This window comes from Actinia tenebrosa, unplaced genomic scaffold (genome assembly GCF_029948245.1).
Source record: "Actinia tenebrosa isolate PJP-AT-01 unplaced genomic scaffold, QUT_ActTen_1.0 PGA_scaffold4__44_contigs__length_22323623, whole genome shotgun sequence".
Taxonomy (NCBI): domain Eukaryota; kingdom Metazoa; phylum Cnidaria; class Anthozoa; order Actiniaria; family Actiniidae; genus Actinia; species Actinia tenebrosa.
Window position 1 is genome coordinate 20,961,055 of NW_028292581.1, and position 13,827 is coordinate 20,974,881.

Below are 13,827 nucleotides of genomic sequence, written 5' to 3' on the forward strand. Positions count from 1 at the left end.
TGAGATAAAATGAGAGTCCCTGATCGAACCCTTGACCTTCCGGATACCGCTTGGATGCTGTAACCGCTGAGCTTTCAGGAGAGAGTGGTCATTTACTGGGTTCATAATAACAATGTCCTGCAAACTACTTAGGCTCAATACTTCTAGATTAGGTTCAGAATCTTTCTAGATAATTAATGATGAAATTTCTGTTAATTTTCATTAATTTAATTGATGTTACTTCTTTTATTGTACTATATGATGCATGTATCTAGTATATATAATCAGCTATCTTCTAATTTCAGCAAGAGCAACTACCTCCCTATGATGTGGTCCCGTCAATGAGACCTATAGTTTTAGTAGGACCATCATTGAAAGGCTATGAGGTAAGATGATCTAATAATGTCTGTTTAGTAATTTAAGCATGCATTTACGCGGCTCCTCTATATTGTTCACAGGTAACTGATATGATGCAAAAGGCTTTGTTTGACTACATGAAGCATCAGTTTTCAGGGAGGTACGTTATGTCCTTCATGATCAGTTGGTTGTCCTCTTCCTGCCCGCCGGTCACTTACAGTTTATTCTTATTCATCAACAGGGTGTTAATATCACGTGTCACTTCGGATATCAGCCTCGCTAAGCGCTCCAACTTGGCTAATCCCAGTAAAAGAAATATAATAGAAAGAAGTAACAGTAAAAATTCTGGATTAGGTAATGAACAGTTATTAGATGTGGTTGACTATGATATCATAATTTATCGACACAGAGGCAGTTAAAAGAGTCGAGGTTTTGATAATTTATGATATCATGCAAAAACCAAATTGTTTTATTACACATTAGTTGTACAGTGACAATAGAGATTACATTCTGCTTTCGAAGCAAAAGAAAGCCGTATTCTGACAGTTCTGCAGAATAACCTACAGACAGAGTGCATACCATATATCCATGAAAAAGTTAACTAACAAAATTGTACAAATTAGTGCAAAGTTTCGTAGGTCTACGGTCTACTGAGGTCTACTGAGGTCTACTGAACTTAGACTTAATAGAAATCTTAGAGTGCGTACCATATATCAGTGAAAAAGTTAACTAACAAAATTGTACAAATTAGTGCAAAGTTTTGTAGGTCTACGGTCTACTGAGGTCTACTGAACTTAGACTTAATAGAAATCTTAGAGTGCATACCATATATCAGTGAAAAAGTTAACTAACAAAATTGTACAAATTAGTGCAAAGTTTTGTAGGTCTACGGTCTACTGAGGTCTACTGAACTTAGACTTAATAGAAATCTTAGAGTGCATACCATATATCAGTGAAAAAGTTAACTAACAAAATTGTATAAATTAGTGCAAAGTGTCGTAGTACGGTCTACTGAGGTCTAATAAACTTCCTAATTAGTACAACAAAATTTCTTACAAAGTTTTTCACGGATATATGGTATGCACTCTAATACATTTTAGGTATTGCCTGAATTTTTTTGTCATCAATTAGAGGCGAGGAAGTCAGTAAAACGTATAATAATGTTCTTTTTTGCAGCGGAAGTACAGCAAGAAATCGAGAGAATATTTGAACTGTCGCGTGGTCTTAACCTGGTTGTTTTGGATTGTGATACAATTAACCACCCAACACAACTGGCCAAGACATCGCTTGCTCCTTTATTAGTTTACGTCAAAATAACTGCTCCTAAGGTGAGTACTACGACACAAGTCCATAACTAGATTTAGTCATCACTCATCTTCATATATTTATTTATTCACTTTATTATAAAGAGTTACGAATTAAATGAATGAATGAATAAATAAATAATACCACTACATTCAATAAATTAATGCATACAATTCTCAACTCACATATTTATTTTTACGGAGGGAGGAAAACGACAAAGCTTGTTGTAATAAAGTTAGGCTCGATAAGAATTTGATCTGAGGGGAATGTCTTTGTTGTTTAGGTTCTTCAACGGTTAATTAAAACACGTGGTAAAGCGCAATCAAGGGCTCTTACAGTTCAACTTGTTGCAGCAGAAAAATTAGCACAGTGCAGCGAGGTAACGTATAGTAAGGACATAACATTCAGTAAACCGGCTTAATTCATTAGACCAAATTGACCTTCGACGGGAGCTACGTAATGCAACGCGTGCACGGAACGCTACAGAGAAAAAAATTGTATCCGTCATTCGTTCAGAACTCTAAAATACTACTCTATTTCTTTACAGGAAATGTATGATCTCGTGCTCGACGAAACACAACTGGACGACGCTTGTGATCACTTAGGTGAATTTCTTGAAAGTTACTGGAGAGCAACTCATCCTCCGAATCAGCCAGGTAGCAGACCTCCAAACACACAACAGTCCTCTTCAATGCCTCAATACAATGTGATTGAAGGTGGTGAACGGCCTAGTGTCTATTTATAGGGTCTGGGCTGGCTGTGTTGTGCAGAACGTGAAATAAATGGAACCTATTTTCCACGCATGCTTGTTTCTAATCGCGTGATCCAAACACATCATTCGTCATTCATTACTGTCGTCAGTCTTTCGAGTTCAAATTAAATCTACGATGTAATGTGGCTGGCCGCCGCAAATGACTGCGGATTGTTAATTGCGGCGACAAAATCCATTCTCCACTGCACTTTTATGGAACATTACTTGCCTGGTATATTTTCTACGATAAACTATATATCCAGGAAGACTAAGGCATCTATCAGCTCCATGCAATGAACGAATTTTTGTATCCAGCAACAGAGTTCCTTACCAGAAATGGGAATATGATGTAGGCAGAGACTGAATCATGTTCGGTATGGCTTCAAACTAAACATAGCCTCGCTAGATAATGGACTAGTCTATTTAAAAAAAAAGAAACAAAATTTGAACCTTAAAGCAATGGCATACTACTTGATACTCTATGTTCAAATCTTGTTCATGTCTTTAGACCAAACTATGTGAAAGCCGTACCCAAAGGACTTAAAGTGTCACCGCTGCCCGGCATATTTGGTACTATTTTAGTATGAATGATTCAAATGGTTCAATATGGTGGTAGCCTACTAATGATCAGGTTTTATTTTATTTGACCCCCACGCATCACAGTGGAAGCCTAACATAACCAAGTGAATGAGGAAATGAGTCCCGTTCAACTGGCTTATGTGGGGTTTCCTCTGTATCAAAGTAGGTAATTAACATCCATCTCATTGGCTGGCCTTGCCGTCCAAAATATTATGAAATTAAAGAATGGAAATGAGATGTTTTTTATCCACTTTTTCATATTTTCATAACTTATTGCATCGATAGATGCAAGATAAATAGAAAGGCTACCATCTAGTAGTATTATTAGCACTAACGATTTGGGCATGCTTGCCACCATGTCAACGATAAAGCTGCCGTAGTCAAGTTAAAATAACTTCACCTTTCTGGTGGAGCATGATTTGTTTTGTATTTTTCATTATTATAAATCAAGAGAGCATAGATAAGAGAAGGAAACTTCTTAATAACGCGTGCGCTATGTAGATTTCCGGTTGGGCTATTTTTAGTAACCGGATGCAGTTTAAATTTCGCCTTACCTTACTCCTGTGTGTCATCAACTTACGCGCGCGCGCACTTACCGTTTATCGTTTTTATCGCTAAAAACGAAACGGAAAAAGAGCGCGCGCTCAAAGGGATGACGCACGGGAGTAGGGTAAGGCGAAATTTAAACTGCATGCGGTTACCAAAAATAGCCCAACCAGGGTGTTTACGTGGCGCGCCCGTTACTAAAAAGTTTCATTTTATTATTAATACCCTCTTGTATAAATCTATAAAACTAATTAGAGTTTAGCGGCCAGTGCATAGGCGTGTTCAAACCCGCCAGTATTTAATGTAATATAATTTAAAGCAGGTACGGTTTTTTGGGATCCGATTTAAAATGATATCTTACTGAAGTATCTGTAGCAGTGCGCCCTGGATGCAGCAAACTAAAAATGAAAGGCTCGGAATAAAACAAACGGTTTGGAATGGAGAGAGAGAAATTTTCGATTGTCTTGGCTGTACTTGGTAAATAATGACAAAATTCGAATTTTGAACTTATTAAGTAGGAAAGCTTTTGTAATATAACAATTTTGTTACGTTTGGTTTTCTTGACTCGAATACCTTAGGCCAAACAATAGGCATTATAGTTGGTTAAAATACGCCAATGGAATTTTATTGAACTGTAAAATGACCACTAGGCTGATCTAAGTAAGTCAGGCCACGGCTAATTCACAAATGGAAATTTAGCACTGACTAGGAAGAAAAATCCTAGTTAAAGTCCAGATAAGACCCTTTGCAGCACTTCGGAATACAGCTCAATCTGTAGGACAGAACAATAGGTTCCTAATTGTCATAAAATTGAAATTCTTATGTTTTATTTTCCAAATTGAGCTGCTTTGACGTCACATTCAAAGGGTTTATCAAAGGAGTGACTAAATATGTGTTCTGACGCGTGATGCCGAGTCCAGGAATCGAACCCGGATACAAACTAGATGCGAGAAGCGAGTGCAGTACCGCTACTTAGATAAGAGTTAGTCTCTAAATAAACTATCTTAAGGTCTGGAGTTTCATGAGCAATGTTGGCTTCATTACGATCGGGCTTATAACTGATGTAAAGGCGGATCAGCTTCTAATACTGTATTGCTCATATAGTACATCTAGATATCCAGTAAAGTAACCAGAGTAGCAAAATACTTCTAATTAGTGCGATAAAAATATTTTCTTCAAAACATGGGATGGGCAGATAAGAAACCAATATGTTAGCAAAACTTTGTAATTTTAGGCTTTTTAAAACAGCTATTTGTTTAGATAAGCTTTTTAGATTTAGTCCTTTTTGTTTTGTCTTAAAATTTAAACGTTACCTTGGTTTCAATTCAATACGTATCTGTAGGCATTCCTGTTGATGCGGGATGGAAGTGCATCCCAATGTTCTGTGGATGCAACTCGGGAACAGCAAGCTTGATTCGTCAGAAATTCATGCAAGGCTCATAATTACACGGAAGTGGTTTTATACTTAAATGGTTTTTTAAATGAAATCGAGTTTTGAGGATTTTCGCGGTTTTAAGCTGGATGGAAACCATATTCATGTTGACTATGTTTTGTCAATTTGTTTTTCTAAAATCAGCCCGCTGAAACCACGATTTCCCCCTGATTCCCCTATTCTACCTAATCTATTTATAGAACCAATTCCGTGTGAATGGGGCAGTCGATTCTCTTTGTTCTCTATGACTTTATGAATCAAAAATAACCTCTCACTTTCTATAAAATTCACAGCTTATAGTATGGAGTAGAAAAGTCTACAAGAATGAACTCCTTTTGATGCCGTGAAATATTCTAACCAATACTATTTAATAGTTACTAATATCTTGCTTATTCCAATAAAACAACGTAATCTATTGAAATCGCGTGTTTATTCTTTATTCCTACCTACCTAAGAAGAAGGCAGGGGCGTAGTCAGGGTTTTCAGAAGGAGCAGACCGAAATTAAAATAAACAAAAAAACGCCATTATGTTTGAGCCCCCCCCAACGACAACAAAACGAAAAGCCGGCATTAAAAAATTAAAGCCAACATTTTCTTGTCACAGATGCCGCTGGCTACGCCTCTGAAAGCAGACTGTCAAGTGTGTATTTGTATTGAAATGTGATCCGATTTCTGTGTCTACTGAGGGAGATAAATCTCGTACCTTATGGAGTTAAAAGGTCCGAGACCAAAACAAAGGCGGTGTGCTAATTTGTTCCGGCAGTACGTGCTCTGTCTGGAACGGGAAAAAAGTAAATGGTTGGGTGTTGGGGGGGGGGGGGGGGGGGGGGGGTTGAGAATAAAATGTGAGGACTGGTCAGCAATTGTGCGTGAAATTTTTTTTTTTTGTTACTGAGCAAAAAGGAAAGTGTAGGCGTACTTTTATACATTTGTTCCAACTCCCATGATACCTCGCAAGCGTTGAGGGACTCGTCCACGTGGCCTGGTGAACAGTAGTTTTTGTCAAGTCATTCGGTGGCAGCCATTTTGCGTTGTGTTTAGTGGAAAAAGTATTTTTCAAGCAAGATGCCTGGCCCAGAAGAACCTATATCAACAGTTGTTATTCACCCGATAGTTCTGTTAAGTGTTGTAGATCATTTTAATCGCATGGGGAAAGTAGGCAGTCAAAAACGAGTGGTTGGAGTCCTGTTGGGTTCCCGAAGAAAGGGAGTATTGGACGTGTCTAACAGTTTTGCTGGTAGGTTGGATTCTATCTGTAGTCTGTAGGTATACGTAATATTTGTATGTGATTGTTCTGAAAAATGATCTTGAAATACCTGTTCTTTCAAACGTTTATGTTTATAAGACCTAGTAATATATCCAAATCTATTTAACAGTTTTAGTAGTCTAACTGTTCTCGTTTTAGAGCTTTCAAACTTAGGCTTGTCAAAATATTATATAACTTACTCGTGATTACTGGTTTTGTGCTATGTTACTATCAGTTGATGATGCATTATTTGTCTAGTTCCTTTTGATGAAGATGATCGTGATCCAAATGTCTGGTTTCTTGACCATGACTACCTTGAAAACATGTATGCAATGTTTAAAAAAGTCAATGGTAAGTTGTCTGAGCCTTTCTCACTCTACTTGATATAAGTGTCTGTCATGTGTCAATCCAAGCCAAAAGAAGCAAACAAGACAACAATTATACACACTTTTACTTGGGCGCCTGTGACAGCCCAGTAAATCGCCCTGTTTTTTGAGGGTAGCACTTAAAAGCCAATGGCTAACAAACGCCAACTGGTCACCCTCATTTTATGATCAAATTGGAATTTAGAAGTAGATTTTTGTGAAGGGAGAAATAATGGAGAAACTAGAGAAAAACTATCAAAGTACAGGAAAGAACCAACTAGAAACTACTCCATGAATTGCACCGTCGCTGTTGTACCACTACACCATCCATGCTTCCCATATAAAAATGTCTTTTGTTCTTCTATCTGTTATCCTTGACCAGTGTGCCTTAACCCTCCGCAACTGGACAGAAAGAGAGTATGGGTAGAAAAGGTAAATTTTGAATTTATTTTTCTTTCAGCAAGAGAAAGGATTGTCGGCTGGTATCACACAGGGCCAAAGCTAAATAGCAACGATATTAAGATTAATGAACTTGTTAAAAGATATTGTGCCAACTCCGTAAGTACCAACTACACTGACAGTATGCTGCATAGAACAAATTCAAAAATCATTGCCATGTTCAGAAGGGTAAATCATTGAAACTGGGTATGCTGGGTAGCCTATATCCTAGACATTTGAAGAGTATTCTCATACATACCACTTTTTCAATTTATTACAGACATATGCATGAAGAGTAACTTGAATCTATGTTCAATAGTTGCAAAACTTAAATATGCATGCTATAAGCCTATTATCTGTTTACCCAGAAACCACCTTGGTCCTAGCTTCAATTATTAAACCCAATAACGATTTTTGAATTTGGTTCATATTACAGAAACGTTCGGCGCGCGGTGCGCTCAAGTGGAAATTGCTGTAAGAAGAGGAGACAATGTTTTGCCACTAATTATAAACGTGTTCTCACGGGAAGCTCAAAGTGAGCAACAGGCAGATTTAAAATAAATTACTGCTTAACCAATCAGAGACACTGTTCACACACATGAAATAGAGAGGGTATTGTAGTCGTTAGTGGAAGAGGGTTACAATTGCAAAAGTGCAATCAAAATATTAAATTTAAAATATTCTTTGACCGTAAGGTTGATGAAAACGATGAAATAGTGGACTTATCGATATCCCCCGCTTCCTTTTTGCTTTACAAATTCATTTAGTGGATGTAAGACTCTTATGATAATTTTAACTAGCAACATTTTTAAAACTTCGACTTACAACCAAACTCCCTTCCCTGAACTTCATGTGAGAATGCTTGTAATTAGAGCCGAAACATTGTCTCATCCCCTAAGAACATTTGACATTCAATCTAACAAGGAGACGTTCAAATAATTAAGTTCTCTACAGTCATGCATGGACTGTACAGAGGCGTGCGCCTTTACATGCTTTGACCGTGTTGAGCTGCACCACTGCTGTAACTTGCAGTTTGCAGTGATAATAAGCAATTACAAGTTTTTTTATAATATCTATATGATTTTTAGGTCTTAGTAATCATAGATGCCAAACCACGGGATCTTGGTTTACCAACCGATGCATACGTAGCTGTTGAGGAAGTCCATGATGTAAGCATGTTCTCATATTTTGATGAATCATAACAGCTGATATTGTAATCGTATAATACATGGCTCATTTGTTATAGGATGGTACTCCAACGACAAGGACGTTTGAACATATTCCAAGTGAAATAGGTGCAGAAGAGGCAGAGGAAGTAGGCGTAGAGCATCTTCTCAGGTGTGCTATCTCAAATGCTTGGATATATGTTTATTCAAATATTACTTTTCTTAAGAGAAATACTAACTTAGCAATTTCTTTGTGAATCAATAAATCAAGGAAATGAAGTCCCAATTTGATATCATAATGATAAAGTTTACATATTCTTGAATGAATATTGAAATGATTCTTGAATATTACAATTGATGTGAAATTAATGCACATGAAACAGGCAGCATGCACATACTAAACAAAATAAATAGCTGGAAAACTCCAATGAACCGGAAGCCAGATTCTGGTTGTCGCACATGTGCATTAACTAATTTAAACTGGAAGTTAAGCACTACCAATTGACAAAAACAAAATGGCGGACTGTCATGTACTGAAGCCGTTATGATTGCCCATTGCTCTAAATAAAATTGGCTTTGAAGATAGGTTTAAGCACAAAATGATGCTTAAGTTGTGTTTGTCAACTGGATACAGCAAATCCTAAGTGTATAATTTACGAGGTCAGAAATATTAGAGTTTTTCTGGGTATTGTGAATTTCCTAAAATTTGATGCAATTTTTAATTCCTGCAATTTTCTTTTGAAAAGTTGTCAAAATAGTAATATTCAATTTATTGTATTAGTTTACCTTGAAAACAAGCTCAGGACACCCAATTTTCTTTCCTTTGTTTGAAATGTTAAATTCTTCGTAAAACAAAAAAGATTTTTATGAAATGTTATGCTCATTTTTTGCTAAAGTAATTAGCCACCTTAAAAATGCCATGGAAATAGTGATATTTTTTACTGATTTATTTGATTGCCATTTCTTTAGGGACATCAAAAATCTAACTGCAGGAACTCTGTCACAGCGCATCACTAATCAGCTCAACTCACTCAAAGGTCTTCATGCTCGCCTTTGTGACATAAGGGATTACCTTGAAAAAGTTGCTACTGGCAACCTTCCAGTAAATCATGCTATTATCTATGAATTACAGGATGTGTTCAACTTACTGCCTAATTTGAATATTGAAGAATTCTTCAAATCTGTGACAGTTGTGACAAATGACCAAATGATGGTTATTTATGTTGCATCACTCATGCGTGCTATTATTGCCTTACATAACTTGATTAGTAATAAAGTCACAAACAGAGATGCTGAAAAAGATGAAACAATGAAAAAGGATGAGAAGAGTAAAGAGAAAGAAAAGGACAAAGACAAAGACAAAGACACCAAAGAAAAAGAAGACAAAAGCAAGGAAAAGGATACCAAAAAATAAGAACATTTAAGACAATAATTATTGTTTATTGTTTACTACTGTTCTTAAGTTATGAATGTATCGTTTTTCTTAGTTAATATGTTGACTATTGACTAGTAAATACTATATTGGATTACATCATCGTTTATTCTAGCATTTGTTTATCTCTGACAGGTTTGATTCCCAACTGAACCACATATGTTAGTTGAATTCTTTTGATGTGTTGACCCTTTTCCACAAGGGTTTTTCTTTGGTTATTATCCCTCCATAAAAATGAACATGAGAGAGTTGAGTGCTGTGTGTTGTAAATATGTAGCGGTGGGCAACATGGTGGACATTTGATGTGGACTTCATATGAAATATTTTATGACATTAAAATTCTACTCTAAATATAATCTAAGAGTAATTACAATACATGTAGCTATGAGATGGTAATGTTTCGACATTTTTGGATCTAAGTTGCTTGGTTCGGTTGGGTTAATACATTTTTTTAAACTTCTGTCTTGGGTTCCCTGTGGTATTTCTGTGCAGAGGTTTCTGGGTTCCATCCAGGCGAGGGGAGCAACACTTCGTCCATGCTGAGAGCGGTCTTTATAAGTCGATCTCTGCAGAGTCTTTGCAAGTTACAGCAACTTAAAGCGTATTCTGATACTGGAATGTCTTTGGTTACTGTTCGTTGTCTTGAGAGTGAGGATTTTATGACAATATCGTTTACTCACGATGGGAAACAAAGGAACATGCAGCGACCTAAAGCAGAAACTTTAGAGAAGTGCCTCAACAGAATCAACTTGTCCATTCAAAATAGAAAAGTGAAAGAAAAGAAACGGAAACAAGAAGTTAGAGATAATAGCATTCCAAGCTTATGTGCATCTCTTTGGAATCAAGGGGAAAAATTAAATGAAAATACTGTAAATACAGAAGCTTGGAAAGACGGTTGTGAACTGAAAATAGGAGAAAGGTCTTTGAGGGTTGAAGTAAACCCTCCTGCGATAGCACATTTGGCTCTTCCAAGTCACATCATGGCCAAATTTCCAATCTTCCCCGAGATGGAACTTCAATTTGCCGATGTAAACCATTGTATTTTTGAGTGGTTTCGTTCCAGAAATCCTTGTACTAGTAAATGCTCTGCCAGTGCCAGTCCAACTATGCCAACAGAATGGGAAAAGGTTGGAAGTGATTTCTTTGTTAACCCAAGTGTATCAGATATTGGTTGTTACATCAAAGTTGAATGTACTGCTGCAAGACACAACAAAATAAGCAGTATGAAATCAGAGGTTACAAGTTGCGTAAAGGTATCTGCAGGACCTGGGATTTGTCCATTTGAAAATCGTCATCTTTATACATCCAAGAAACTTGGAAATGGAGGTTTCAGGCTTGCTTGTTATAACATACTTGCAGATATCTATTCTAGAGAAGATTTTGCAATTAATTTCCTATATCCTTACTGTCCTCCTTATGCTTTGGATATTGGTTATCGTAAACAAATTCTCCTGAGAGAATTGACTGGCTACAATGCAGATGTATTGTGTTTGCAGGAGTGTGGTGTGCAAATGTTCAATGGTTTCCTCAAACAGTCCATGGAAATGCTCGGGTATCATGGAATGATGAAACCAAAGGCTGGTGGTGTCCCTGAAGGAGAAGCAATCTTTTTTAATGTTGACAAATTTGAGTTTGTTAGCAGCCATGATATCGTGCTAAAAGAATCACTCTTGGAAGATCCAGTTAATAAAGAACTACTTCATCATTTGTCATCCATTCCAGCATTCTTGGAAAACTTGCTAAAGAAAAATACAGTTGCTCAAATTGCTATACTAAAAGACAAAAGTATAATGAGCCAACATTTATGCATAGTCAATACACATCTTTTTTTTAAGCCTAATTATCCACACATTAGACTTATTCAAGCAGCAATCATCTTGAACCAAATAAAGAAAGTGGTGGACAATTTTTTGTTTCCTGTTGAATTATGTACAACAACAGGCTCACTCAATCCAGATGTTGTAAAGACTGAAGAACATTCAGAAAATGAATTAACTAACAACAAGATAGCTGTACTTTTTTGTGGAGATTTTAACAGCATGCCAAATACTGGACTAGTTCAGTTGCTTTTGAATGGAAGTGTTCCTGCTGACCACCAGGACTGGAAAGTTACTGAAGAAGAAGACCAACATTGTACCACAATCAACCTTTCACATGACTTCCAATTATTCAGTGCTTGTGGAAATCTGCCATTTACTAACTTTACTTCTGGTTTCCAAGATACTGTTGATTATATCTTTTGCGATTCACAGCAAATTGAAGTAGATTCAGTTATTCCATTGCCATCAGAAGAAGAATTGTCATTGCACACAGCTCTACCCTCAGTTGTAATGCCATCTGATCATCTTGCTCTAGTTTGTGATCTCAAATGGAAAACAGTGTGAAAAAACCCTAAACAAACTCGATGGTCAAAGCTGAAACATTTCATAGTAAACTGTCATCAGCTATATAGACAAGAAGTTGTAATTTTTGAATCATAGTTTTCTCATAAAATGAATAGGCAATTAGAAGGGTCAATATGCCTAGTTGTTAAAAGTGACAAATAATTTGTTTGAGAATATCTTTGTGCTATAGTTGAGAATATCTTTGTGCCATTGTAAATATGTAAAAATTCAACTTTCAAACTTGTCTGACAATAATGGTGTTTAATTCAGAAAATGTTCAGAAATGCATGCATGCATTTTGTTTTTCAATTTTAACATCTCATTGACTACTCTTAAAACTCCAGTGTATGCAGGCGTAACCTCCAATACCGGAATTGCTTGTTTGTTATTCTAATTTCTGCTTTTGTTTGCAGACCTCAGAAGTGAGGCTAAGCCTGCATACACTGGAGTTTTAAGAGTTGTCAATTCACCAATTACATTCTAGATTGCACATGATGTACTTGATGTTACGGTCACCAAAAATTTACCATTAACATTACCATATTGGACAAAATAGCCTAGCCCACAGTTTCTGCCTTGAATATAAACAAACCATACAAAGATAGTCACAAGTGGAAATACACCAATCTCGTTATTATGCACACAATAATAAAAAAAATTAGTGACTTAAGTTATTAAATTAACTATAATAAATTTTCTACCCTAGGATTGCATGGAATTTTGATTATTACTGACTTTCACGTGATGTCATCAAAAAATAAAATCCAAAATACAGTAATCATTCCACTAAACTGCTTGTTGAATATATTGTTTAAAGCGTTAAAAAAAAGATTTACCAAAATGATTTTGTATTATAAATGTTCAGTTTTTGATTTATTATGACTCCAAATCTCTCACCCAATTCTGTCACACATTTTCAAAGCATCAGAAATAAGGAAATTTGGTTGTAATAATATGTTATTAACTTAATAGATGATTGTTAACTTTATTTTGATGATTATTGTTTGAAAATATTGAAGTGGTTGCAATATAAACATGATTTTCAACCTTTATAGTAATATCTGGCTGCCATCTTTGTGCCCCTCAATAGGACTTTAAGGCGGCAGTCCCATACATTTCAACTAAATTATGAGTATAATCATTCGTTCGTATCTCTGTATCTAAAACTTCTTTTAGCTAGAACATGGGCTGAGATATAGTTTTTGTTGCTCTTTTGGTCTATGAAGTTTTGTTGTATAAAAATGTTCGATGACGTAGAAGAAACCTAATGATTATTCCAGAGTTTTTGTTTCAAAGCCTTTTGACAAATGAAGAAGGGTCCTGATGTAACACAAGAAATTTTGCTGTTTTACTGTAGTTAAATGTTCACATTTCCACGACTCTCAAGGGTGATGTGTTTTGGTTTCTTCCTTGTTAGCAGGTGTCTCATTCAGTGATGATTCTTGGCAGAGAAAAAATCTGCCAAATATTGCCAAGGAAGGAGAATGCTAGCAGGGAAGTTTCCCAGTTTTCGAATAGTATTATGAACAATTGCACTTTTTTCTATGAACTTGACCAAATAAAAGAGCAGGTTCATCACCCATCAGAGTAGGTGGTGGGGTGGGTAAGAAAATGTGGGGGCTTGGAATGTAATTGATCCTGGAAAGGTAGGACCTTTGAATTATTGATGAGTTATATTATAGCAGGGGCAGTGGAAACCCCCCCTGCACGAATTGTTTTGGTGGGACCTGGTCCCCACAAAATATTGGTTTACATGAAATAAATGATGCATAGTTTCGATTTTTATAACTGTTATTAAGTTAACATTTTTTAAAATTAAATAATGAAATGTCCTTTTAATAGTACAT

The 13,827-nt window shown here is 36.2% G+C and overlaps 3 protein-coding genes across 7 annotated transcripts in view; all 3 read left to right on the forward strand.

Annotated features, from left to right (window-relative positions):
- Positions 1-5,370, forward strand: part of LOC116298972 (voltage-dependent L-type calcium channel subunit beta-1) — a 26,913-nt gene extending 21,543 nt beyond the window's left edge. For all 5 annotated transcript variants that reach the window (XM_031707571.2, XM_031707573.2, XM_031707574.2 and 2 more), the window contains 6 exons: positions 285-365; positions 438-496; positions 578-690; positions 1,513-1,664; positions 1,925-2,020; positions 2,189-5,370. In XM_031707571.2, the coding sequence (XP_031563431.2) occupies positions 285-365; positions 438-496; positions 578-690; positions 1,513-1,664; positions 1,925-2,020; positions 2,189-2,386 (699 nt within the window). In that variant the 3' untranslated portion in view covers positions 2,387-5,370. The remainder of the gene's footprint in view (positions 1-284; positions 366-437; positions 497-577; positions 691-1,512; positions 1,665-1,924; positions 2,021-2,188) is intronic.
- A 577-nt stretch (positions 5,371-5,947) lies between these two features.
- Positions 5,948-9,952, forward strand: LOC116298975 (26S proteasome non-ATPase regulatory subunit 7). Its single transcript, XM_031707578.2, has 6 exons — positions 5,948-6,186; positions 6,454-6,546; positions 7,021-7,118; positions 8,087-8,167; positions 8,245-8,336; positions 9,134-9,952. The coding sequence occupies exons 1-6, from the start codon at positions 6,015-6,017 to the stop codon at positions 9,576-9,578; spliced, it is 981 nt and encodes a 326-aa protein (XP_031563438.2). The 5' UTR covers positions 5,948-6,014; the 3' UTR covers positions 9,579-9,952.
- Positions 9,953-10,114: 162 nt separating this feature from the next.
- LOC116298969 (2',5'-phosphodiesterase 12-like) lies at positions 10,115-12,758 on the forward strand. The gene has a single exon (XM_031707564.2). It carries the CDS (start codon positions 10,133-10,135, stop codon positions 11,978-11,980), a length of 1,848 nt encoding a protein of 615 aa, XP_031563424.2. The 5' UTR covers positions 10,115-10,132; the 3' UTR covers positions 11,981-12,758.
- Positions 12,759-13,827: the final 1,069 nt, after the last annotated feature.